Genomic DNA, 27,413 nt, shown 5'->3' with positions numbered 1-27,413 from the left:
CACTCTCTTAAGCCTATGTTCTCGGAGCAGCCTCTGGCAGTGGGAAAGATAAGCAGAACCCACAGCCCAAGGACAGGGAGGAGTGAGGGTGCCTCCAAATGCTCAGGTCCGGTTCACAAGTCACTTGGCAGTCACTAACCTCTCCCAATAAAACCATATCTGACAAGTGACTAGTATCTAGAATATATAAAGAACTCTCAAAACTAAACAGTAAAATAATCTAATTAGAAAACAGGCAAAAGACACGAAAAGATATTTCAAAAAGAGGATATTCAGATGGCAAAAAAAGATGTTCAATGTAACTGGCCATTAGGGAAATAAAAATGAAAATCACAATGCGCTATCACTACAAACCTAACCCAATGACTAAAATAAAAAAATAATGGCAATACTAAATGCTAGAGAGGTTGGGAAGAAACTGGATCACCACCGTATTGATGGTGGAAATGTAAAATGGTGCAGTCACTCTGGAAAGCAACGTGGCAGTTTCTTATAAAACCAACATGTAACCATCATAGCAATTGCAATCCAGCAATTGCACTCCTGGATTTTTATTCCATAAACATAAATGAATATTTATGTTCACATTAAAACCTGTGCATGTATGTCTGTAGCAGGTTTATTTGTAATAAGCAAAAACTGGAAACACCCAAAATGTCCTTCAATGGGTGAATGGTTAAAATAATAGTGGTATATCCACATCATGAAATGTTATTTAGCAATCAAAAAGATCAAACTATTAATACACATAACAACTTGGAAGAATCTTCAGAGAATTATCGTGAGTGATAAAAGCCAATTCCCAAAAGTTATATATTGCATGATTCCACATATGTAACATTTGTGACAAAATTATGGAAATGAAGAATGGATTAGTGGTTGCCAGGAGTTGAGGAGTAGCACAAGAAAATGGGTGTGGCTGTAAAAAATAAAATGAAGAGTCCTGTGATGGCAATGACATTCTCTATCCTGGCTAGATATCAATATCCTGTGGTGATACTGTGCTATAGTTGTTTTTTTTAATTTTATTTTATTATGCTTTGTTAGTCACCATATATTACACCATTAGTTTCTGATGTAGTGTTCCATGATTCATTGTTCGTGTATAACACCTAGTGCCCCATTCAATACGTGCCCAGCCCCGGGCTAACCCATCCCCCCAACCCCCTCCCCTCTAAAACCCTCAGTTTGTTTTTCGGAGTCCATAGTCTCTCACGGTTCGTCTCCCTCTCTGATTTCCCCCCCCTTCATTCTTCCCCTCCTGCTATCTTCTTCTTCTTTTTTTTTAAGATTTTATTTATTTATTTGAGAGAGAGAGAATGAGAGAGATAGAGACACGACAGGGAAGAGGGTCAGAGGGAGAAGCAGACTCCCTGCTGAGCAGGGAGCCCGATACGGGACTCGATCCCAGGACTCCAGGATCATGACCTGAGCTGAAGGCAGTCGCTTAACCAACTGAGCCACCCAGGCGCCCCTCTTCTTTTTTTTTTTTTTAACATTTAGTGTATTATTTGTTTCAGAGGTACAGGTCTGTGATTCATCAGTCTTACACAATTCACAGAACTCACCATAACACCTACCCTCCCCAATGTCTATCACCCAGCCACCCCATCCCTCCCACCCCCACCACTCCAGCAACCCTCCGTTTGTTTCCTGAGATTAAGACTTCCTCATATCAATACTGTGCTATAGTTTTGCAAAATATTACCAGTAGAGAAAACTGACCAAAGGGTACCTTGGATCTTCCTGTATTCTTTTTTACTATGTGTGAATCTATAATTATCTTCAAATTTTTTTAACGATTTATGTATTTATTTGAGAGAGAGAGAGAGTGTGGGAGGGGAGGGGCAGAGGGAGAGACTGTCCAAGCCGACTCTTGCTGAGCGTGGAGCGGACATGGGGCTCGATCTCGTGAGCCATGAGATCAGGACCCAAACAGAATCCAAGAATCTGAATCCACCAACTGAGCCACTCAGGTGCCTCTATCTTAAAAAAAAAAAAAAAAAAATTAAGCTTAGTTTAAAAAATGTTGAGCAAGGGAGAAAAGCCACGTTCCTGCATTTTAAAAATATGAACAGTTTCTGGAGGAAAGTGAAGATTGAATTGGCCAGAAAGTCCTGGTGGAATTTCTAGGTCCCTCTGAGACTGGGGATCATGCATTTATAATGACAGCAATCTGCTCAGCTGTGTTGCCTTCATCACCTGTGCTCCACTGTCTGGGTGTAGGAATAGAGAAAGCAGGTGGTTGGGCTTATTCAGGATACAGGTGTCACCCAACAGGTGCCACAACAACAAGAAAGGAAGGAGAACTTTTCTGAAATCTATCTCTGTCCTTTCCATGCTCACTGCTGCCGCCTCTGCTCAAAATCATGATCTCACTCTCTGAGCTCTGGCCAGCACCCCCTCACTCTCCCTACTGTCACCATTTTCCCCATCCCACCACTTGATCCGCCACTAGAGAGAGGCTCAGGAAAAAGTAAACTGACCCAGGTTTTGCCCTGCTTAAAACCCCCTGGTAGTTCGCCATTACCTGGGGAACACTTTATCAGAAGTGCAAACTAGGCTTTGGCCCTTCGGAATTTACACCCCACTTCCTCTTCCAGGCCCTGCCCACTGGTTACCAGGCACACAGACCCCCTCAGCATCCCCAAGCTCTTCCCTCAGCTATTCCCTCACCAGCCTTGTTATTTAGACAGCCTGCCCTTCAAATGCTTGGGTGTTGAAAAAACAAAGCCTCTTACAACTATGTCCCCAGAGGCCCTGATATGTAAGTCCATTGTATTAGTCAGGGTTCTCCAGAGAAACAGAAATAGGGTGTCTATGTGTGTGGATGTGGGTGTATGTACACAGAAAGAAAGAGAGATTTGTTTTAAGGAATTGGCTCAAGCATTTATGGAGGAGGCTGGCAAGTATGAAATCTACAGGACAAACTAGCAGCTTGGAGATCCAGAAGAGCTGATGTTGCAACTCGGGTATGAAGGCAGAAGGGAGGCTGATTCCTTCTTCCCTGGGGGCCTCAGCTGATTGGATGAGGCTTGTTCTCATTATGGAAGGTAACTGCTTTCTTCAAAGTTTATTGATTTAAGTGTGGATCTTTTCTAAAACATACCTTCACAATGACATCTAGACTGTGTTTGGCTAAATAGCTGGAAGCTGTGGCCTGGCCAAGTTGACACATGAAACTAACACATCCATGGTAGCTAGAGTAACCAGGTACTAATTCTTCTAACTGAAGCTATTAGTAACTTCTGGAACAATAGACATAATCTAGAACTGTCTCTGGCAAATTAGGATACAAGGTCATTCCCATTATAGTGCTATTACAGTATGCTTTGATATCCCCAAGGGAGTTTCTCCACATCTCTGCGTCCCCAGAAGAAGTTGATGTCCTGCATATTGTTGTGTTTGGTAAATGTTGACCACCTCTCTTGGCCCATCCTGGTTTACATTTATCTCTGTGGTCAGTCCTCACCATGCTGTCCATTCAGCTACATTCTCCTCATCCATCTGAGATCTCCCAGACACATATAACGAAGAATGGATTCTGCTAAGCTCTGCTAAGACACATGTGAAATGTCTCCAATGGAATATTATTAAAAAACAATGAGAGAAGACATAATTATCCTACACATACTCAGGTCACGCACTCAGGTTCAAGGATAGCTGCCATTGGGCTGATGGCCACTATACTCAGGCCCCTGCTCTGCTGGTCTGAGTATTGTACTGAGTCTCTCAGACCTTTAAAGTGGGGTCCCTTTGTCCTGTTTTGGTGTTACGGCTAGGCTTGCCCAGTCCTTAGAATGTTCCAGCTCCTCTTCTTCCAGTTTCTTTGCAAGGGGAGTCCCCACAACTAAGAATATTTGAAGAATCCAAGTTAAAAATGGGCAAAAAACTTGAACGGACATCTCACCAAAGGAGGTAGATAGCAAATAAGTATATGAAAAGATGCTCTACATCATATGTCACCAAAGAATTGCAAATTAAAATAACATACTACTACATACCTTTTGGAATGGCCCAAATGCAAAACGCTTGGTATATCTTGGCATAAGGAGCTAATAATCACTGATATTTCAATCTAAAAGAACTGAAATTTTATGTCCATGCAAAAACTTGCACACAGATGTTCATAGCAATTTTATTCATAATTACAAAAATAAACAAGATGTCCTTCAATAGGTGAAAGAGTAAATAAACTGTGATACATCCAGGCAACAGAATGTTACTCAGTGCTAGAAAGAAATGAGCTATCAAATCGTAAAAAGACATTGAGAAACATTACATGCTTATTACTACATAATTCCAGCTCTATGGCAGTCTGGAAAAGGCAAAACTATGAAGACAATAAAATGATCAGTGGTTGCCAAGGGTTAGGGGGAAGAGGAGGTGAACAGCAGGAGCACAGATTTTGAGGGCAGTTCAACTATTATGTATGATACTTTAGTGGTGGATACATGTTATTATATGTTTATTAAACCATAGAATGTGATCAAGCCTGCTGTAAGCAATGGACTTTGGGTGATAGGATGTCTCAGTGTATATTCATTGATTACAGCAAACGTACTGCTCTAGTGTGGAGTGCTGATAGTGGAGAGGGCTGTGCATGTGTGGGAATGGTGAATATGTGGGAACTCTAATTTCCACTCCATTTTGCTCTGAACCTGAAAGTACCCTAAAAATATAGCCTATTAAAAATAGTAATCCTTACTCTAATAAGGATGAATATGTATATATGTGAAAGGTGGGAAAAGTTTTTAAAAACATAGAACAAAAAAAGCACATTAAAGGCATAAAAATGGAAAAATATAAATAATAAAACCAGAACCATCGGTGATCTAGGATTTAGACAAAGAAAAAAAAATTGTGATCAGTCTTTAAGAATAGCTAGACTGAATAAGGTAGTTAAAAAAAAATAAAAGAATGGAAAATGCAGCAAAAAACCCTAAGGGACCTACATAGTATGATTTAAAAAAAATACAAGTTCAAATACATGTAGAGCCACAGACAGAAAAGAGTGGTTGAAATTTTACCAAAACTTATGAATGACAATAACGTATAGATTCAAAAAATTCTAAAACACCAAGCATAAGAAATGTATTAAACACCACACCTAAACACATCATAGCAACATTGCTAAAAAGACAAACACAAATCGAAATCCTAAAAGCAGCCAGAAAAGAAGACATATTATGTTCATAGAAAAACAATAAGTAATGAGAAGTGACTTTAGCAGAAACTCTGGAAGTCAAAGGAGGACAAAGGAGTGATATTTTTAAGGTATTGAGAGAAAAATAAGAACTGACTTAGAATTCTGTACCCGGTGAAAACATCCCCTAAAAGGAAAAATAAAATAAAGATGGATTTCCAACCTTCTCTCAAAAAAGGGGGTGATCGTTGTCATCAACAGACCAACAGCTAAAGAAATTCTTAAGAGAATCCTTGATGTAGAAAAAAAATTTCAGAAAGAAGAGACACAGCAAAAATAAATATTTTGATAAACCCAAATGATGCCTGAGTGTATCTAGCAATGATTACATCTCATCTTTTTGAAAATATATGGAGAAAAAAATAATAAAAGGTGGGAAATAAAGTGATAAATGAATTTAAAGTGTTTTTAAGGTCCTGGCCTTGTCTTGGGCATAGTAAAAATACTATTTCTATTTTTAGGGTATTTCCTTTAAGAAGTTGGAGAGTATAAGAATGCATAACCGACAAGTTAACAGAGATATAATACTGAATAACAAAGCTTATTTTAACTACAAAGAAGGCAAAGAGGGATATAATTAACCTAGAACAAGAGGAATAAACAGAAAAAAGTAGTAAGGTTATAGATCTAAGCCAAATACATCATCAATTACATTGAATGTGAATGGACTAAACACTTCAATTAAAGATTTAAGAGGGTATGTGCTATGGTGAACGCTGTGAATTGTGTAAGACTGATGAATCACAGATCTGTGCCCCTGAAACAAATAGTACATTATATGTTAGTAAAAATTTAAAAAAAAAGGATTTAAGATACTATAATAACTTAAACACACACACACTTACACTGAACTTCCATCTGCTTACAAATGCCAGACCTTTAGTACAAGAACACAGAAAAGTTGAAAGTAAGGAATGGAAATTTGTCAATTTTCTTCAAGTTTGTTTTTGGATTCAATGCAGTCTCAGTTAAAATCTCAAGACGATTTCTGTGGAAATGGGATGTTGATTTAAAATTTATGTGTGAATGCAAAGGACGTGCTTACACTACCAGGTATCAAGACTGTCCACAAAGCCACGGTAACTAAGATAGAGTGGTATGTGCCAAATGGACATACGGGTCAACAGAACCAAATATGAAAAGGGGCCAACACATTCAAGATACTAGATTTAAGACAAATGTGACACTGCAATTTTGATGGCAAAAGGACTTTTTTTTTTCCTATGGGTGATGCTAGGATAATCAAAGATGTGTGTTTTTGAAAGTGTTTTTAACCTCTATTTCACATCATACTCAAAAATCAACTCCAGGAAGGGTATAGATATAAATGTGAAAGGCAAAACAAAGGGCAACCAAGAAAAACAAAGAACACAGAGAATACCTCCCTGGCCTGTGTTAGGCAAAGCTTTCAGAACGGCACATGCCAAATTGAGGATAACGGAAAAGTTGATATGTGAACCTTCATTACAATGAAGAATTTCTGTTCGTCAGAAGATCGCAGAAAGGGAATGAGAAGGCAAGCCACAGTGTGGAAGAGACACATTTCACAAAAGCATACCTAAGGGCTCAATCTCATTACTCATCAGGAAATGCAAGTTAAAGCCACAAGTAGGTACACTACATTCCCACTAGAAGAGCTGAAATTAAAATAATCTGACAGCACTAGTACCAGTGAGGATGTGGGAACAATTGCAACTCCCAAACATCACAAATAAAGTACATAAATCACTACCACCGTTTCTGAAAACTTTTAGCAGTATCTACCTCAGGTCACACAGTTGCATACCCATGGCCCAGCACTCCAACAGAAAGGCACACATCAATTCACCCAAAATCATGCACAAAAAAATGTCCACAAGAACACGATTTGTAATAATTCAAAATGAAAACAGACCAAAAGTCTGTCACCAGTAAAATACATACATTGTGATGTTCACACAGTGAAATCCTCAATAGCAATGAAAATGAACTTCACGCAGAAACGTAGGTAAGTCTCTAAAGCCAAGGTCAAATAAAAAAAAAAACCGGACAAAAAATAATTGATTCTAAATATAAGTATTTCAAATGTATATGAAATTAATCAGTGGTTATAGAACTGGTCATGACTACCCTTGGTGTTCTGGAGGTTTCAGACAGGAAGGTGATAATGTTCTATTCTTATTTTGGTTGGTGGCTACACAGGAGCACTCAGCTTATTAAAATGAATACTGTATGGCTACAGTTGGTGCATTTTTCTGCATGTATTTTATGATTTTTGAAAGTATATTTAAAAACTGTGGCCTCATCGTCAGGCCCTTTGCAACCCTGTTTCCTGCCCTACACTTGCTCTGAGTCAGCCACTGATGCTGGTACGAGGGGCTTTATTCCAAGTTTTCTTATTTCATCCTTTGAGATGGGACTGCTGCCCGCATTGTATAGATTTCAGAGATGTGGAAGCTGATGTTTGGAGGGGTTAAGTGACTTACTCATGGTCATATAGCTAGAAAGTAGTAGAACCTGACTTTAAAAGCACACCTTTCGGATTCCAATACACTGCCTTTATATTCTTAGGGGAGCCATTCAGAAGACTGGCCTCCACCAACCAAGTTAGTTGTGCAGGGTAGTCACCCTGCCTCCTCTGTGAAAAGGCAGATGAGTTTTTTTTCTCACATACCACTTACTCCACTCTGCCTACCTTTCCCCACAAGCTTACAACCCAGGGCTGAGCCCCACATCTTGGGAAGTGACCCTCTGTCTGATGGTGTCTCACATCTACACCTCCTGAACACACAGGCCAATTCAGGGTGGAAAGAGCACAGGTTTATTTAGACTGATAGACGAGTAGGATCACCTTGAGCAAACCACCTAATTATTCTGAGTCTCATTTTCCTCATTTGTCAGAAAGGGATTTCTTAATTTTCCAAGTAAGAAATGAATTAATTCTCCTGGGACACGATAGGCATATAACCCATGTGAATCCCTTTGCTTTCCTTTCTGGACCCCGCTGTATTAAATAAATATCTTTTTATCTCTCCATCTTTGCCACACCTCCATCCCCATCCCCCATCCTTCTCCATCCTGCTCTGGGCCCCGGGGGGTTGGTCAGAGCGAATGGCCTCGGTGGGCTCCCTGTCCTCTGCTCTTGTGACTGGCAGGAGATTGGAGGGAGTGGGGAAGAGAGTTCAGAGAATGGGCTCCCTGAGCTCCCTCCTTGTGGGATCGCCATCAGTGGCTCCTTCTCTGGGAAGGGACCGGCAGCCCTTTCCAACCTCCTCTCTGGCAGTGAGAATTCATGCCCCCTCCTACCAGCCTTTCTGGCTGTGAGGGCTTAAGGGATGCTACTGGTTCTGTTCCCAGGCATCCTCACTCTCCTGCGGCTTTCCCTGACCTGTGGCAAATGTCCATCGTTCTGAATAGTTCCTCTCCCCAAATCCCTCCGTCTCAGTGTGCCCCCTCTCACTTGGCAGGCAGGATCCATGTTGATCCAGCTGCCTGCTCTGTCATTTCCTCCCACATGTGAGAAGCATCTTCTCCATGAGGTAATGTAGCTTGTCCAGACCACAAGTTGCTGACTGAGGACGACGTGGCTATTGTGAGCTTCAGACCGAAGAAAGTGGCAGAAGCTAAAAAAGAGGCACAGAGTAAAAGTAAAACTATCTCAGCACGTGTACTTTCAGTCGCTCCAAATTTATGCATTTATTTTTCCCACAAAATGTGAGGAAGTTGAGTCTTACCTCGGAAGCAAAAGGCTGTCATGCCAGGAGGCCCCTGAAGGTCTGAGGCTTTATGGAACATATCCCGAGGCCTCACCAGTGCCTCTAGCAGCTTTGGAGCTTCTCCTGCCCCAGAGCCTGCTTCTGCTCATCTGCACCTCATTCTGAGCACACCTGGAAGTCAGGTGCAGCGAGGACATGGGCTGACCAGCTCACAACCACAGCATGTCCCTCCAGGACGCCAGGCTGGTTTTCATTTGTTTTCTGGGAACACTCAGAATTATTGCCTGAGTGGGTCTCAGGAGCACTCCCTGCCGACACTCCCAGCTCCCTGGGGACAGGAGTGGTAGCATTCAGCAAGCATCCCCGTGCTAAGGGTGGAAGTGCAAACGCTGTTTCTCTTTGCCCCGGCAGGTAATTCCACCACCTGCCCAAGTGGGAAGGACATGAACACTTTGGAGGACATGGTTGGCTAACAGAGCCTTGAAGTTCCCACCGAGAAGTGCGACGCTGCAGGTATGCTGATCACCCCCAGAGCTGCCATGTGTGAGAGGTTATTTGTGCAGGCACCTTACCTGCATCATCACTGATCCTCACCTCAGCTCAGGACCCAGGATTCACTGTGGGTGAGGGGACACAGTGGAGGTTTGGAGGTGATGGTGGTGGGACTGGGGATACCCATCAGGTGAGTGACAAAAATCAGATTTTAGGGGTGCCTGGGTGGCTCAGTCAATTAAGCGTCTGCCTTCGGCTCAGGTCATGACCTCGGGGTTCTGGGATCGAGCCCTGCTTTGGGCTCCCTGCTGAGCAGGGAGTCTGCTTCTTCCTCTGTCTCCCCCACTGCTCATGCTCACTCACTCTCACTCTCCCTCTAATAAATAAAATAGAGTCTTAAAAAAACACAGATTTTAAACCAGATCTATCTGATGCCCAGTTTGCCCCTATTGTATGAGCATAAGACCACTCATCTGGCTCTACTTAATGCAGAAGAAAGTAATTTGACCTCCACGAAGCGAAGGTAAGTAAGTATGGCCAGCCAGCGCTGGCCTTTGGGATCTGTGCAGGTTTCACAAGGGGCTCAGACGTCAGAAACAGGGAGCTTATCAATTGGGAAAACTTCACTCTATGGATCACAGATAGCACTTGCTCATCATTTCAATCCAAGATCACACAGCTAGAAAATCTAGAACCGAAATGTAAACCAAGTTTCACTTATTTTATTGACACTCAGCCTTTGTCTAGCTTGGGGTCTAGGAGACACCAATCCCTTCTTCCCGAGCCCGCCACCCCAGGAGCCAGACCCAGGAGAACAAAGCAGGTGCAGATAGACTGTAAGCACCACACTGATGCTTACAATGTAAGGTGCTAATACTGGGTCACGAGGAGAAGCTCGGGCTCTGTGCAGACTTCCTCGACATCCTATCCCTTCTCCACTACGTGAGCATGTCATTACGCTGCTCTGAGTCTCGTCATCATCCTCATTAGCTGCCATGGACAATAATGGTAGGAACAAATGAAATGTTACAGGGAAAGCTCTGGCATATGGTAAACACTCGATCCCTTCTGGCTTTCGTTATCATTACTAGTTATAAGATTCTCAAAAAAGACAGAGATAGAGATTACTGTCATCAATCTATGATCGAAGCAGTGAAATTCAAAAAAGTAAAAAAACAATGTGCTCAAGGTATCCTGGTCAATACATGCCAGAAGTAGGATTCCAGCACAGACTTGGCCAGTTTCAATAACCTTGGCCTTGTCGGGGCCACCTTCCTGTGCATTAGGGCATCAGCATCAGCCCGTTTTCCTTGCATCTTGCCGTTCCCCTTGTGCCCTGCCAGTGGGACTTCCCTGCCTCTGGGTAAAACCCCGGGGGGTCCTCACCTGCAATGCATTGCCCACACTCCCTCCTCTGGCTACTGTTCTGTTATGCCTACCGCCCCCTTCCCAGATAAGCATGATTACACCTAAACACTGGCACTGACTTGACAGAATGGGACACAGGAGCCTGACTCCCAGCTCTTCAGGGCACTGGCTTAGAGCTCTTACAAGAGAATTTTAAGAATATACTGGAAGATAGGGGATTGTCTTCCTATATATTCCTATATGGGAATATATTGGGAATATATTGGAAGATTTCCCTGTTTCTGGAAAAAATACATACATATACTCAGCAATATGGCAAGCAATTTTAAAGATTTTATTTATTTATTTGGTGGGGGGGGGGAGAGAGAGAGAGCGAGCGTGTGCCCGCGAGCAGGGGGAGGGACAGAGTGAGAGGGGGAAAGAATCTCAAGCAGATTCCCCGCTGAGCCCGGAGCCCTAATCGGGTCTCAGTCTCATGACCCTGAGATCATGACCTGAGCAGAAAACAAGAGTCCGACGCTTAACCAACTGAGCCACCCAGGCCCCACTTGGCAAGCAATTTTAGAAGGTTCTCAGACACCTCTCAGATCTACCCAGGGACTTCAGGGGAGGCATTCTTGCTCTGATGGAGAATCCTGAAGTTCTTAGAGCACTCGTCAGGCCCAGAGCTTCCCTTGGCCTGATACACAGTTCACCGTCTGCAGGAAGAGAGGCTTTGGGGAGACAAGGGGAGGAGAGACCCCCCGGAGAAGCAGCCCATCTTGCCATCTTGAGCGAACCTCGCAGACCTTGATGTCCAGCCTGGCTGAGGGCAGTGTCAGTGGGGCAGTTACCTGGCCTAGGTGCTGTGGTTAAGAATGACCCTGTCAGCCTAGGCTAGCCACAGCCGCTGCAGGGGTGCAAAAGCAGATACTCACCCGCACGCCCTGATGCCGCCAGAGAGGAGGCAGCAGATGCAGAGGCCGAGGGAAGTGGTGGTGCTGGTGCCACGCACCGTGGGGCAGAGAAGGCCAGCACGTGTTGGGTGGCTGGGGCCGTCGGCGCTCCCTGCCCAGGGAGAACCAGCTGCTCTGACAGGAACATGCACTACCGAGGCAGACAGACGAGGAAGTGTGAATCCCAGCACTATCACTTACCAGCTTTGGGACCATGCCTTTGTGAGTCTCATTTTCCCTTCCTATAAATTTTGGATCGTACTGTCTACCTTGCAGGGCTGGTCTGACGATGAGACAGCATTTGTATGCAAAGGGTATAATACAATCCCCGCACCACTATACTTGATCAATAAACAGCTGCTGATGTGAATATGATAATGGGTGTTATTTAGGAAGCCATTATGATGCCCTGGAGAATCTTCGAGACTTCTTTGCATATTTGGGGACTTGGGTGGAAAATCAGGAGGATTTCAGAGCAAGTGTTTGGTGGCAGAGGATGGTTCATGGTGCACACAGCTGGCCAGAGAGAGGCCACCTCGTGGGAGACACATGTCCCTCCACAGCAGCTGATGGCACCGCGTCACTTGGCTGATTGTTGCCTTGAGATTACGCACTGGGCAGGGCAGCCCTGAAGCAGCCTCTTTCCTCCCCTAGATTCCTTTTTGCACTTCTGGCGAGCAGGACTTTCTCTGTTTGCCTTGCCCGAGTGCATGGCTGCGTGCTTTTCAGAACTTTGTATGCATGCGACTGAACTGATGAGTGTGCATGGATGGACCCCCGTGTCTGTGTGTGAGCAGTGTGCAGGTGTACATGTGCTCAGGTATATTTCTTTTGTGAGTTGAGAAGTCTTGGTGTTGGTGAATAGTTTGTTTTCCTCTCAGTTTGGAGACTTGGTTTCCCTGGCAACTGTATGCTTGAATTGCCAGCAACTGAACCCTCCTTGAGACACCTTTGTTCGCTCACCCTGGTGCCCCCTCTCCCAGATCCTGGCCATTGGACATTGCAGATTTCCATAGCAGGAGTTTTTCCTGCTGTGGAGAGAACCTCTCCTCTCCCTGGGGCTCAGCACCCAAGGTCAAGTTGGGAGGTGAAAGAATGAAAGCTGGAGGGAGGGTCTGACTGATATCACTGACAACTGTCCCCTCCTCCTTTGAAGGAGGTTACTGTTAGCTCACCTGATTTATTCGCAGTTTGTGCACTTTTCTTATAACTAACCTCTCCGGCTACATACCACGGAGAAGGGGGAAAAGACAATAATTAAAGTTATTAGCATAGAAAATTGTTACCTATTCGGAGTTTCCTGGTATGAAGGGTGAGCATAATAAGAATCAAACATGATTTCATTTAGTAAAAGCAACCAATGGGGTGAAATAAAATAATGTTTTAGATATAAGGAATGTTACATCAGGAACAGAAATGCTCTCTCTTTTATTGTGTCTGTAGCAAGGAAAGGTCAGTTAAGAATTCTTGGAGCTTTTATCTACCTTGTATTGCCGAAGCCAGAAGCACAAAACAAGGCTTTTGCTGGACACGGATGCTAATTTATGAGCACATAACTACAGGAGTGAAAGGTGAGTTCCTCAAGAAAGGGAACTGAAAATGCAGGCAGACAGAGGCCCATGAGTAAATAACCCCTTTGTCTCAGAAACATAGGCCAAATGTTATCCACCAGACCTTGTCCATCTCTATGATTATTAAAGGAGAACACATAAGCCAAAGGAACCAACTACCCCTTCCATGCCATCATGGTCTTCAGGCCCAGTGATCTTGTCTTCCTTTGTGTCTTTGTTCTTCTTTCAGTGCTTGAGAAGACCAAATTCAGTATGGAATTAGTTCTACCTTGGCAGGATTTGGGAGGATTTAAATTTAGGAACTGGGCAGTTCCTTAAGGAAATGTAGGCTTTGGGAGCTCTGTCCAGACAGGTCTGTCTGTTCAGATAATATGGGAGCATCTGCTGGGTCTCTGCCTCCCCACCCCCCAGCCTTTGGAGTTTGTACTCAGCATTGGAGACACCACTCATTGGTGTGGGACCACAAGAACAAGAGCCCAGACACTCTCCTCTCAGTTCCCGGAAGTTGAGATCTTGATGCTGAGAACCAAACTCCTCAGGTCGACTCTCTTTGGCCCAAGGCTGACAGTAGAGCCGTTTCTCCCTGGAAGGCCTAGAAGTCAGACGGGAACCTTGTGATGTACAAGGTGGAGCTGGGGAGCATATGAATCTTGGGGTCCAGGGCCCAGGCTGGTGATTCCAGGCAGATGGATATTCACTGGAGAATGGTACCCACAGAGCCTCTGAGGGCCTGACACTAAAAAGGCAAGCTGTGGCTCCCCAAAGAATGACAGCCCCTTAGCCCTAAGACCTAAGGATAGAGAAACAACTCATCTGCGGTCAAAGTGAGCGTAGGGATGAGAGAGGAAACAAAGCCAACTGACACTTAAGAGGTTGTTCACTCCACGAGGCCATGGGAACACTTCTCCATGCAGTATGGCCAGATTTTCTCCTATGAATTTTCTAGTAACTCACATTATACAGGAAATTGTTAGGGTAACCAAAAATTAGAATTGTTTCTCAATTTCTGTCCCTCACATTGATCCCTGGTTGATATGGTGGATTCTGGGCATACACTAGGTAAGGAGGTTGTGCCTCCATCCCCAGGCATGTCTCACACCCACTTGGTCAGAGGAGTTTCCCTCATAACCACCCATGCCAATGGTACAGAACCCAGCCCATGACCACAGCATGCCCAGGAATAAGCAGATAGCATTTCCTCACCCCAGAGAAGAAGAGGGTAGGGAGCAAAGTCAAGTTTTATTATTAAACAACTTTAATCCAAATGCTGATTATTATTTGCAGTGTCTGAAGGCACAAAATATACCTAAAATGTATGGAATAGTCTAAACAGAGTTATAAATCCAAAGAGCAAAGCATGAAAAAAAGATACATTCTGAGCTGACACAGAAATCCGAGTTGGGAATTTTTTTTTTTTTTCTGGAGAACTTACTTGAATATCAATCATTTCCCCTCATGCCAAGGGGTAGGAAATTTAAAAAATAACATAAACATGGTGAAGAATAACACCGTGAGGTGTTAAGGGATTTTTTTTTTTTTAATATAAGCAGAATACCTTTTCCTCAAAGATGTGCGTGCTCTCTTTCTCACAAGCACACACACACACACACACACACACGCACGCACACGCACACGCACACATCTGCTGTCTCTCTCCTCTCCGACACCCATTCTAAGCAAAGCTGTCCAAGAAGACATCCATGGTGTACCCCAGAAGACAGATCATCTCAGCACAAAACAGGCTTGGGAGTGAGATAAGGCAGTGAGACCAGAATCTGATTAAAAAAATAGAGAGATATATATGAAAAACTGACCATCCAGGGCAGGGCCCCCAAAGTGCTGATGGAAAGAAAATGAAGCCTGCCCTCCCTCAGGGAAACGCGGCCCACCCAGGCTTCGCTGTGCGCATGCGCCCGGCTCCTGGCTCTCCACGCTGATTGGAGAAACGTCAATGGATCGCCTCGGTAGCACTAATAATCAGGCCATTCTCAGCTTCCAGAGATAAATAACATAATTATAAACACTCTTCTCCCCGGGGTGCTTTTAGCTGACTATGTGATGCAGCCGTTCCTTTCTGCTCAATCATGTCAGTCAGGACTTCAGGAGAGAAATCAATCCGGGGCTAGTTATCACCCTCCTAAATACACCTCTGGACTAACTCTACAAGGCTAAAGGAGATTCAGTCAATAGTCTTTGTATTTCTCAATGACCACAGACGGACTCTCAGCTCCCTGATTACTGCCTAGCCCAGGGAGATGGGTGTGGGGTCAGGAGTCCAGCCTTCTGGGTGCCCGATGTGGGCTGTGTTCACTATCCTGGCAGGTTAGGACAGCAGAATCACCTTTGTCTTTAGGAGAAGAGCTGAAGATTACTCGAACTGCTCTGCTCCTCGTGGTTCCTTGTCTGGTTCTATGGTTTTAATTGCCCCTAGGAAAGACAAGGGAGGGAGGCGTGGCAGTCTGGTTATCCTAGCCTTAAGGAACAGAGCTTCCCAGCAGTTGGCCAGTTCAGGGATAGTCCTGGGAAGCTCAGAGACCATACGATGCTCCTAGACGGAGGGGCCCCTGCTATGGGCTGGCTCTCAGTGTGAGGGCTTCTGGTCTGGAGAAGGGGGCAAAGCAGTAAGTGAGGACTGGGTTCTGGCCCCTTGGCAGACTGCCTGCAGGGTTTTAGACCTGGAGACACCCTTTCACTTTTGGGGCTGCTTCCCTGGGGGATGAGTTACTTGTCTTCGCATCACACCAAGTTATGCTGCTCCTTCTCTAGGAGCCAAGGCTCCTTCCACTCTGAATGAACATGGTCCCTTTGATCTATTCCCAGCACTAGCCATCACCTAGAGCACTGGTCTGCTCACCTGGGGTACATCCCTCCACTTCTCCAACAGAATCCTTTGACCTGAAACTACAGGTCACAAACCCAAAGGGATATTCTCCCTCTCCCTAGCCTCACGTCTCACCATCTCGCCTGGCCCACACACCTCACCTAGCATTTCTCTACTCCCACGGACAAGGACAAGCCCAACTCTGCCAAGCCTCCAGAGCCAATGATGGGGCCTATCTGCCTTTTCCCATATTCTATCACTTGTGGATTCTTCTAACTGGGGAAAGAAAGTAAAAAACAAGGCCAATAGTATGACCCTAGAGCATGTCAGCATCGAAGCTCCCAGAGACGGTTGCCTCACTGGGGGTGCCTCTCTCGGGCCCACAGCACACGGTGTCATGCGGTGGGTGACCAAGAGGACTGCCCCATGTCCCAGGAGCCTCCTAAGTCCCAGGCTGACAGGAACAGCTGATCACCCTATAGCAGAGTGGCCTGGGGTCACGCCAATGCTGGCTCCCTGTTGGTCTACCCAAAAGGATTAAAGAGGAACAAAGGGCCAGGAGCAGAGGAACGTGGCAGGAAACCATGGGACATGGCAACAAGCAGCATTTGGGGCTCCTCTAAAGGGAATAGCTGCTCATCTTCCCCTCTCCCCTGGCAGGAAGGGGCTCCTTATCTGATCACCCCTCCTGCCTTCAGAAAGGCCCAGGAACAGGGGGCTTCTTTGGCACTTCAGAATGATCACAAGTAATTTGCCTTTTTATTCATATAGAACAAAATTTACAAAGTCATTCATACAGTTTTTGTGTTTTTTTTTTTTTTACTGACTTCGAAAATTGGGAATATTCAAAATACACTTTTACCCCACTCCATTCTGTCATTATTTACACGTATGTACAAGAAAAATGAAAGAGTCTCTGTGGTGTGTGTGTGTGTGTGTGTGTGCACGTGTGTGTGTGGTTTGTGTGGGTGTTTTCTTGTATTAAAAAGCTCTGCTGGTCGGGTGGGTGGATGGACGGGCGGCAGGGCAGGCGGCGCGGTCAGATGGAGGTGCCATGGGAGGTGTCCAAGGCCTCTGGAAGGACGCCTCCCGGCACAGGCTGGAAGGACATGGGGATGGGGGTCTTGACCGGGCTCTGGCGGAACAGCCCCCCGTTGGGCGACCTGTGTTTGCACTGCATGGAGGGCATGGTGGCAGAGCTGCTCAGGGGCAGCGGCAGGTTGCTGCCCGGCCCCGATGACAGTGTCCGGCTGGTGCCGTGGCCGCTTTGCTCGGGCAGAAAAGTGCTGACCGAGAGCTGCGTGTTCTGGTACTCTCGCGTGGGCTCCAAGGCCTGGCTCGGAGCCAGGCCCCCCATCTCCAGGGCCGAAAGCTCAATGGACGCTGGGGAAATCTGCTTGTGGGCAATGTCTTCATCCATTAGGCTGTTCATGCGCCGGTGAACCTGCTCCAAATTCACTTCTTTGTCCTGGAGGGAAAACACAGGAGGGTCAGGCCGAGCCCTAAGATGAGCCACGGCTGGCTTTCCACAAACTCTGGCAGGCCTGGAGACCCCAGGCCTGTTCAGCCTGCTGGACACTGGGTGAGCATCTCCCCGGTCCTCCCACCACACCCCCTCACCTGGATGGCCGACCCTCTGTTATCTGGGGAACCAGTAACCTAGGACGCTGCCCCTAGGTAGCAGAGACCCAGCAAGCAGGCCTTGGCGACACGTGCGTCCCCTCCTCACTCTGCTTAGAACTCCTGTCACACCCAGAGGCAACCTTTGCGAGAAGATGCCTTGAGGAACTGGCAGAGACAAAAGGAAAAATAAAGGAGTTCCCACGGGAATAAAAGGAACTGGTCCTCGAGCCCCTGGTGGGCGCCCATGTATTTGCCATAGAGTTCACGGCGCTCAGACAGCCTTGTGTGATCATCCATATCGTCCACAAGAGGAGGCTTGGGTTCAGGAAGGTCAGTGGCCTCCCTGGAAACACAGCCCTTGTGATGGGCAGGGGCAGCCTGGGAAGGCTGATGTAGGAAGTGAAGTCCTGGCTGACCCTGAAAGTCCCGTTCTCCCCGTGCAAAATGCCCAGAGATGTCAGCAAGCAGGCATTCCCCTGTATCCAAGGCTTATGGGGCTGGTTCCTGGATGAGGAAGATGGTGGGGATGGTGAAGAAAGGGATTTCTCAGGGCTCAGGTGACTTTCCTGATATCAAGAGGGTTGAGACCGCCAAGATGGGTGACCCTTACACTTGACTCTTTCTCCAGATGGTGAATGGTGGCAAGGAAATGGTTTTGTTTGTATGCTTGAGAAAGAGAAGAAAACAGAACAAAAATCATTCCTTTCAAATAACTTGGTGTTTTTTCTACAATATCAAAATAAATCAAGGAGGCCAAACTGCTTGGAAGCCCCTAGAAGACAGAGGATGTACTCAATTTGCTCAATTCCCCCCAAGGAGGTGGGGCGGGAGACCAGGTGTCCACGGAGGAGCCATGCCAGCTCCTCAATGAGGTGCTCAAAGTTTCACTCCCATTTTCAGGCAGCATGAGTGCCAGTGTGCCAGGCAAGGTCATGCCTACTGCCATGCTTCCCTGAGGTCAAACTCCTCGAGAAATGCCATGTCAAAGCTCTGCTCTGAGACAGAACACCACGCACAAGCTGTCTAATGGTGACATCCATACAGTAGGAACCTGTCTTGTAAGGTGGTTAGAAATACCACACGATGTAGAAGCCCCGAATGCACTTTCAAAAGAAAAAAGAAGGAACCATACAAATCTAAGGGCCATTCCAGTGGAGGCTCTGAGCTCCTAGGAGGCTAGTGGGAGAGGATTTTTCCCAGGAAGAGGCCACCCTGAGTAGCTGGCATGAACACCCCTCTCTCATGGGTGGTTAACCCCCATGAAGTCTCAACCCAGCCCTCCTCGAGCAAGGAAGTTGCCTCTGCAGTTTACTCCTTGTTCCCAGTGTGCCCTGGCGTGGAGAAGGCAGGGCCACTGCTCTGTCCACACCTCTGCCGAGTTCATGACTGTAGACAGAGGTTGGCTTCTGTGGGTCACCTGCCATCTTTCCCAGAACCTTACCCAGAAAAAGAAAACTAACAACCCCCATAGGACAGTAAAGAACTCATCCCGGCCCAAGAGCAAAGCTGAGAATAAGAAAGCCAACTGATTCCAGGATGGAAGATACTATGGGGCGTGGCTCTGTGTCCCAGAAGGAAACATCAGAAATCGCTGGCAGAGCCTCATGGGCAGAGCCGACATTCCAGAGATCTGAAGACCCCCCACAGCAGAGCTCAGCTCGCCGATGCGGGGAAACCAGCTCCAAGTTGAGGATGCCTCTGGGTGGCAAGTGTCATGGGTGGCAAGTGTCATGGGTGACACTGGAGAAAGTGGCTGGAGAGTAACAGGCCTTTACTTAGCCTGACTAAATGTGATGTATGCACTGTCTTTCACAGACTCTTTTAAGTTTGTAAAAAATACAAGACGCCAAATGCAAGTTCTCTTAATTACCTTACAGCATGTGGATCCCGCTCTGTGCAACCTTGCCTTTTTTTCTGTGTTTTATCTGCTTTGTTTTTATTTTTGCTTATGAAACTAGTTTTAATAGTTCTTTTTTTAATTGCTATATTAGTCTCTGGCTGTTTTGTGGCCACAATGCATCAATTATCTCTTCCTAAGAAGACCATGGTTTGTGAGCTTTGGGGAATTACTTCTTTGTCCCTGGATAACAGTTTGCAGGTGCCCTGCCCACCTGTGGCTAAGATGCAAGTAAGGACAATAGGACTGAATCTGAATCCTGAACAAAGAGATAAAAAGAGACAGAAAACAGTTGATTGTCCTTCCAATACAGCAGTAGAACTTCAACAAACTTTCTGCTCCATGACTGTCCTATCTCTTGCCCCCCCAGCAAGAGATTGGACAAGCCTGACTCCTGCCCACCACCCATCCTGCTTCTCCAGACTTCTCATGGTTGCTATGTGCCCCAGATAAACTGCTGATACGGCTCTTTCATCTGCATTGGCCAAAGTCAGTGCCACGGCTATGTTAATAAATATCTGTATCTATCGGTTGTTTTCATTTCAAAATATGGGAAGGACACAAAACAAGTATCAGAGATCCTGGAAGCTGGAGAAGTTGAGAGAGAATTTCAGACACTTTTGGGGTTTAATAATATAACCCTCCCTTCTCTTTGCAGATAGCAAAGCTCGTAGAAGGTTGGATGAGCCGGGTGTCCCTGTTGGCAGAGCCTTCAGTTTCCGTCGAAGGAAAACCGATGGCCACTGGACTTGGGATAATGAGAAGAACTGGTTATTACACAATCTCACCTTTTCCCCCTTTAGATTTTCTTTCCAGGGCTTTAAGGATCCTTTTGGGGATGGAAAGAAGTCAAGTTTAGGAGTGGACTAATTCAGAGTGGAAGGCAAGCATCTTGGTCCCAGCCCTGTTCACTCTACCAGTTAGAAGAAAGGGCATGACCTCTTTTCTCAGAAAAGTATTCAGGAAGATGCTCCCCATTTTGCTGGGGTCTAGAGAAAGAGAAAGGGGAACTTCCTGCCCAAGCAGGCCATAGGGAGGCAGAGAGTTGAGAGTGGGAACCAAGTGAAAGGAGCCCTCTCTACCTAATGCCACAGACACAAAACAGAAGGAGAGCTTTGGGAGAAGACCAACCACCCAAAATCCTCTGAAGAAAAATGTGAGCAAAAGAAGTCCCTGAGATGAAATCGTTCACCAGAGAGAAGTACGAGGGAGAAGAGGTTCAGAGAGTAGGATTCTCAAAGTGGTTGGTTATAGGCACCGATACAGCATAAGGATACAGCATAATAATCACAGCTGTGAGGACTTGATCTGGTAATACCAAAGCATCTAGAATAAAAGCCAGCCCAGTGTAGGTGTGGGGACAGCTCAATTACCCCAGAATCAGTATTTTTGGAGGAAAGAGCTTGAATAGTCTCCTCAATCCAAATAATTTTTCTCGTGCCTCAAGTTTAGGACAAGTGAAGCAGCTCCAAGAAGGACTATAAAGCTGTGCGGGGGGTATCGGCTTCCAGTTGAGGTCAGTCATGAGCCCGTAACCGCTCCACGTCAGGAGCCAGAGCAATGTCCGCACCAACTGAACAGACTTTCCAGGGAGACCTTCCCACCCCAAATGGCAGTCAAGTAATTCACGCTTTCCGCACCAGCGGGACCTCAGTCTATTCAAATTCTATGACTGCTGGTAGCTCCAACACAAACTCTGGAGGAACAAGGTGCCATGGTGAGCTGCCCATATCTGACTGTTTAACCAGACAGCAAAATGAGGAGAACTAAAGAAAATGCCTCGCCCCCCTGAAAACACATGTAGTCTGGCTCTGAGTCGGCCACGACGTCCATCAGCTGCCTGCTTCCGCCGCTGTCTAGGGGTCAGAGCCGAAGTGCAGAGAACTGGAGAAAACCACGTTGTGTGGTAAAGCCCGGAACCATAATCATGGGTCACCTGGGGCCACAGATTTAGCACACACGAAGTCATTTCCCATGGCCCCTGGCCAAGGAACGAGGAGGCAGAAATAATCCGCCTGCTCAAGGAAAGAGGCAGGAGTGATTTGAATAATTATCTATATTTTAGACAAAATGGGACATTCTATTATGTTATGCAAATTCAAATAATGGACTTTTTTATGTGAACTACATCAGTTTACATCCTCATTATCTCAAGTTTTTGGTGTTCAACCGCATGGAAACTTGCTGCTGTCTCCATTAATTTACTGTAGGTAACTGACCTAGTCAAACATCCCTGAATATGACATAAAATTCACAGACTGCATTTATCCATGAATCTGGCCGAATTCTACGTTTCTCCCCTCATATTAAACATGATGACAGATGCACCAACGAGGTGACTGGGGACCCTGTCCCAGGCATTGTCTTGCAGAGAGATAAAGTTCTGTAATTAAGCCGCTGTTCACCAACGTGGAAATAATTCAGTGTACTGGAAAACGGTAATTAACTAAACTATCATCTATGTAACAGCCGGTTACACATGGGACTCGTTAGAACAGACTTTGTTTAGTGTCCAACGGCTTTTACTTTAAGTTGGGATGGAACAGAAATAGGATGAGGGACTTCACACCTGACTGGGATGGTTGTAGAAGTGTTCTCCCACTACCACTGAGACCAACTGGGCTGTAAATGAGACCCAATGGCTGGAAGAAATACCATCAGTATGATCTTCTTTTTTTTTTTTTTTTTTTAAAGATTTTATTTATTTATTTGTGAGAGAGAGAATGAGAGACAGAGAGCATGAGAGGGAAGAGGGTCAGAGGGAGAAGCAGACCCCCTGCTGAGCAGGGAGCCCGATGTGGGACGCGATCCCGGGACTCCAGGATCATGACCTGAGCCGAAGGCAGTCGCTTAACCAACTGAGCCACCCAGGCGCCCCATCAGTATGATCTTCTTAAGAATTGCTTCAAAGACTTGCCCAGCCCCAAAGGGCTGGGCTGGAGGTCTGAGACTAGTGGTTGGGTAAGAGCAAAGTTCAACAGTTAGTGAAGTGGTCTCAGGAGATGCTGGGCAGTTTTCAGAGCATCATGAGAAAGAGTTCCAGTAGGCTCACTCATACATTTCGTAGGGGAAGGCGAAAAGAGGAGAGAGCTAATGAACACCTTCCATCGTAAGTGGTAGCAGCAGGTATACAAGGGGTGAACCAAGGCTAGGGGTGAAGAGATCTGCTCAAGCTCACACAACTGCATGGTAACTAGAGGGTCAGGATCAGAGTCCACATCTACCCAGTTCCAAAACCTGGGCTCTTTTCCACTATGCCACGCTGTATGTTCCCAATTTCCCCTTGGAAGGATGGTGTAGACCAGTGGTTTTCATCCTTGGCAGGATATCAGAAGGGCGTTGTGGAGCTTTTAGAAATTAGAGTTGTCCAGAGCTACCCAATACTACCCTTTGGGGAATGGAACCCAAGCATCTGTATTTCTAAAAAGCTCCAGGATTAATCACCTCTGGTGTGCAGCCAGAATTGAAAGCCACTGATCCAGCTGCAATGATTACACAACAATTTAACATTAATAACGTTTTCTTTATAGGAGCCCAGACTGGTTCATTCATTCGATAAACACTTTTGAGGTCCTACTACCAGATGAGCTAATGTTCTTGGTAAAGCATCCATCTTGGCCCCTGGCATATAGAAGGTACTCAATACTTCAGTTAGATCCATCACCTCGTAACGAGAGGCTCCGCTGTTCCAGACACTGGGCTAATTGATGGGAATGCAGAGGTGGAGAAGTGCCAGCAGACTCCAAGCAGGGACAGGCAGGTAAACCATTCTCAGCAATTTGGAATCACAGCCTGCTTGAGTGTGTATACAGGGAGGGCAGGCAGCCCATGGAGGTGAGCAGGGGAGATTTTATAGAGGGGAGTGGTGTCTGAACCCGTTGTGAGGTCCACACTGGGGTATGATAAGCGTTCACTGCCTTCCTGCTGGAAGGCCCTGGAATAAGGGCTGCAATGTACAGTCACTATCTTCACCCTCACGCTAAGAGGTGTGATTTCGGCAATGTAGCCATTGGGCCAGGCTCGGTTTTCAGCGGCAGAGAGAAACTGGGGTTCAGAGGATGTCAACGCCTAGCTAGGAGCCAGGATCCTGGCTCCAGAAGAAGCCCAGCTTACACATTTCATCCCCCAAATCCTCCAGAAAATGGTAGGTAGGAACCCCTGCACCTGCACACACCCCATGGAAAGCCCAGGGGCAGACACGTCATTCGTATTCCAGTTCTGTCCCAGCCACTTCTGTATCCTCCTTTTCCAAGGCGAAGGATGCCTTCCTCCAGAGAATCAGGACAGGTAAGAAGACGTGTACTTTTCCTGGCACAGACAAGGTGCCATAAGATGTGACTTGTCTTCCCCACGCCCGGGACTGCCCAGCACAGGGTCCTTGGGAGGGAGTAGCGCCTGGGCTGCCATTCACCCAGCATGTCCCGTGGGCAGGTGCTGTTTATGGCCCTTTCCATACCTTCCTTCGTTGAACCTCAGGGCAATGCTGTGAGGTTGGCATAAAGGAAGACGGGGGAGGTACAGGAGAGAAAAATCTCTCCGTGGAGTTGAAGAAGCATCAGAGGAGTGGAGGCAGAGAAGGGCGTGGAGCCAAAGGGAGTGCCCCTTGGGACAAATCTTGTGCAGAAAGTGGCTGGCCCACGGGCTGCTAGTCTGCATGGCTGCCTGGCCTCCGTCGGCTCCTGTCTGCCATGGAGGCAGGGCCTGGGGGAGGGCAGGCACGGCAGGCAGCACAAGCATTCCGAGCTCCCAGCCCAGCGACAGATGATTCATCCCTCACTCTTCATGTCATCTCCCATTTGTGCGGCTCTCATCTTTATTTCATGAATATTTTATTCTCCGAGCAATGCCTTCCCCCATAAATCTAGGGGGTAGCTCTTTACTGCAAGCACAGAGCCTGCTGCGCTCACCTGCACTGGGTAACTACATAATAGTTGGATTCCTTAGAAAAAAATATGAGCCCAAATCCACATGAATATTAAGGGGTTGAATGCACATTACTATTCTTCCTCAAGTAGGTGTCTTCAGACTAGATGTCTGAAGACATCTCAGCACAAGCCATTAAACACAACCAGAACGACACCCAAAGACAGCTTTCTGGCTCTTAAGAAATATGGCCAATGCCCCAAAATGGAGCATTCTAAGATTAACCAGACACTCTCACCTAATTGCAAATGTTGCTCCATAAAATACAGGCAACCAGTACCACAAAGTGGTTCTGGATTAAATACCGTTATTATTTGTGGAAGGTTTCAAAGATAGGCTTCTAATATCCTGTTGTGTCAACCCCTTCCTGATTCCTATTCCCTATGTGACGAAGTTCCCAACCACTTGGCCTGGCACCAAGGTCCCACAGAGCAAGCCCCTGCTCCTTGATCCAGCCTCCTCCACTCACATCCCCTTGCTGATGCTGACACTCCAGCCCCCAGAGCTCCGGGCGGGGGTGGGGGGGGGGGACTATTTACCTCCATGCTGTTCACCCTGCCGAAACTTCCGATCTCACCTCCAGCTCTAAGATCTGTACCAACCCTTCAACACTGACTTCTAACACTCCAAGCCCCAAGAACTCTTCACTAACCAGTACCCCTGCCCCCCTGTGTCCCCACCACGCCCAGGCTGGGCTGGGTACCCTTCAGTACATCCATAGTACCCTCTGCTCACTTGAGAATGGTCCTGATCATTAAGGACTGCTTTGGTCAACCTCTCTGCCACATCTGCCCCTGGAGAGGCAAGATCCCTGAGGACACGGGTTATGCCCCTACAGGCATATTTATGAAAGGAAGAAGAGGGAGGGAGAAATTTCATTTGAAAATCAGAAACTGGGGCACCTGGGTGGCTCAGTCATTAAGTGTCTGCCTTCAGTTCGGGTCATGATCCCGGGGTCCAGGGATCGAGCCCCTCATCGGGCTCCCTGCTCTGTGGGAAGCCTGCTTCTCCCTCTCCTACTCCCCCTGCTTGTGTTCCCTCTCTCACTGTCTCTCTCTCTCTCTCTGTCAAATAAATAAATAAAATCTTTAAAAAAAATCAGAAACCCATAAAAATAGGAAAAAGAGGGGATATCTCCTTCTACCATGCAACCCTTCTTAGCAACACCAGAAGGAGCTGGAGGAAAGGCGGCTACTATGCCTCTTCATTGGTCCTCATTCCTACCTGGAAGCAGGCTGGTGGCAGGGGCAGAAATTTCCACATTTTCTAGGCAGGACCAATGTATTTCATCCTCTCCTCTTGTGCCTGAGATCCTGGGCTTATGCAGAAAGCAGAAGAGAAGGTAGGATGCTTTACTGGCGAGAAGAGAGCTGTTCCTCGTAGCTAGGTCATTCCTTGGTCTCCTGGTCTTTTCTCTGCGTTTCTCTCTTTTACCTCTGCCTTCGATGTCTCTCCAACAATCAATCCCAATGCCTGTCCTTCTGTCTCTTTCTGTCTCTCTGTCTCTGTCTCTGTCTCTGTCTCTCTCTCTCTCTCTCTCTCACACACACACACACACACACACACACACACACACACACACACAGTGATCATTCATTCTGGGCTGCCCGCTAAACACTAAACCCGTTTAGTGTGAAGGGACATGATGACTGGAAGCAGATGAGGATGCCCAGTGCAAAGAAGAATGGCCTCTCTGCACCTGGCTCACAAGGGACATTCTGGAAGGCTGAGCCTGGGCACCCTCTCTGCCCATGCCATCCCAGGTCAGCGCCTCCATGACGGTGAGATGCTCACCCACCCAGAGAGCCTCTCCTACTCCCCTGACGCAAGGGCATTTGCACAGAGGAAATCTGGCTATGGCTGATGGGGTTTGGAGAAAAACCAAACCCAAACCCAAATCCAACAAATGGAGAGTGGATGCAATGGGATCTGGTCCTCTACCCCTGGGAGTAGCTCCAGGGCCACCCTACCCTGGGTATACTCTGGATGTTTCTGTACATATGGCCTTGGGTAGTGAGAAGCAGGCTGGTAACGGGACATATATGTGGCCTTTCCTTAAAACTACTCATCAGAATAATTCACAGGTCCTCCCCATGACTTTTTCATAAAAAAAAAAAAAAAATTTCCATTACCAAAAGAAGTTCAGGCAGAACCATTAACCATTCCTTTCGGTGGCTTTCCCTTAAGTCTCACCCCTCCTTCTCTCCTGTGGCCCAGGGGTGAAAAGAAGAAGCAGGAGGCTGTGGGAGACCCAGACTTGGCACTTCCTTGCAGGGAGGTACACAGAAGGCAGAAGAGGAAGATGGAAGTCCCCACAACATTTCCAACACACTGAGTCAAACGGCAAGGTCCTTCTGGCAAAAGCTAAGTGCGATGGCAGAAAGCCGCTGAATGGAGAGTCTGTCCCCACCCCCACCCGGCCAAGGGCTCCATGACAGACTGATTTATGGGCTGTGGCCAACCAGTCTCTCTAGGCTGCAGAGATGGTGGCCATGGCGACGCTGCCTCTTTGGATTTGGGGCTGGTTACCTTGCTGCCTCTTGTTTGAACTTTACACCTATTTGTTACTGACATGATTGGTTGATGATCATTCAGAAGAAGCTGAGGTCTATGTAGCACATAGTGGCAACCCTACCACGTGGGCTTATGGCTGGGCTTATGCCTCCATGCCCGTGTGCAGGTTTCTGCTGGCAGAATACCAAATGGCCAAATGGCCCTCCTTGCCACCCTCCCTTCGGGGAATTGACTCCAGGGTGCCTCAGTGAAGGCTTCATATAAAAAAACAAACAAACAAAATGAGCTTGAAGAAGAGCAAACCCAATGGAAGGAAGTGTCATGGGCAGAATCAGCTCGTGGTCAGCACACATAAGGCAGGAAGTGTG

General features: G+C 46.6%; 1 protein-coding gene across 3 annotated transcripts in view; it reads right to left on the bottom strand.

The window, feature by feature from the left end:
- Positions 1-17,095: 17,095 nt before the first annotated feature.
- The window catches only part of GRID1 (glutamate ionotropic receptor delta type subunit 1), a 711,804-nt gene continuing 701,486 nt past the window's right edge, over positions 17,096-27,413 (bottom strand). For all 3 annotated transcript variants that reach the window (XM_088019784.1, XM_088019785.1, XM_028098786.2), the window contains one exon: positions 17,096-17,556. In XM_088019784.1, coding sequence (XP_087875910.1) covers positions 17,128-17,556 — 429 coding nt within the window. In that variant the 3' untranslated portion in view covers positions 17,096-17,127. The remainder of the gene's footprint in view (positions 17,557-27,413) is intronic.

The sequence above is a fragment of the Eumetopias jubatus genome, unplaced genomic scaffold (genome assembly GCF_037043125.1).
Source record: "Eumetopias jubatus isolate StellerSeaLion01/CBP00866 unplaced genomic scaffold, mEumJub1_p1.0 scaffold_17, whole genome shotgun sequence".
Classification (NCBI taxonomy): Eukaryota; Metazoa; Chordata; class Mammalia; order Carnivora; family Otariidae; genus Eumetopias; species Eumetopias jubatus.
This window is presented reverse-complemented; position numbering and strand designations above follow the sequence as displayed.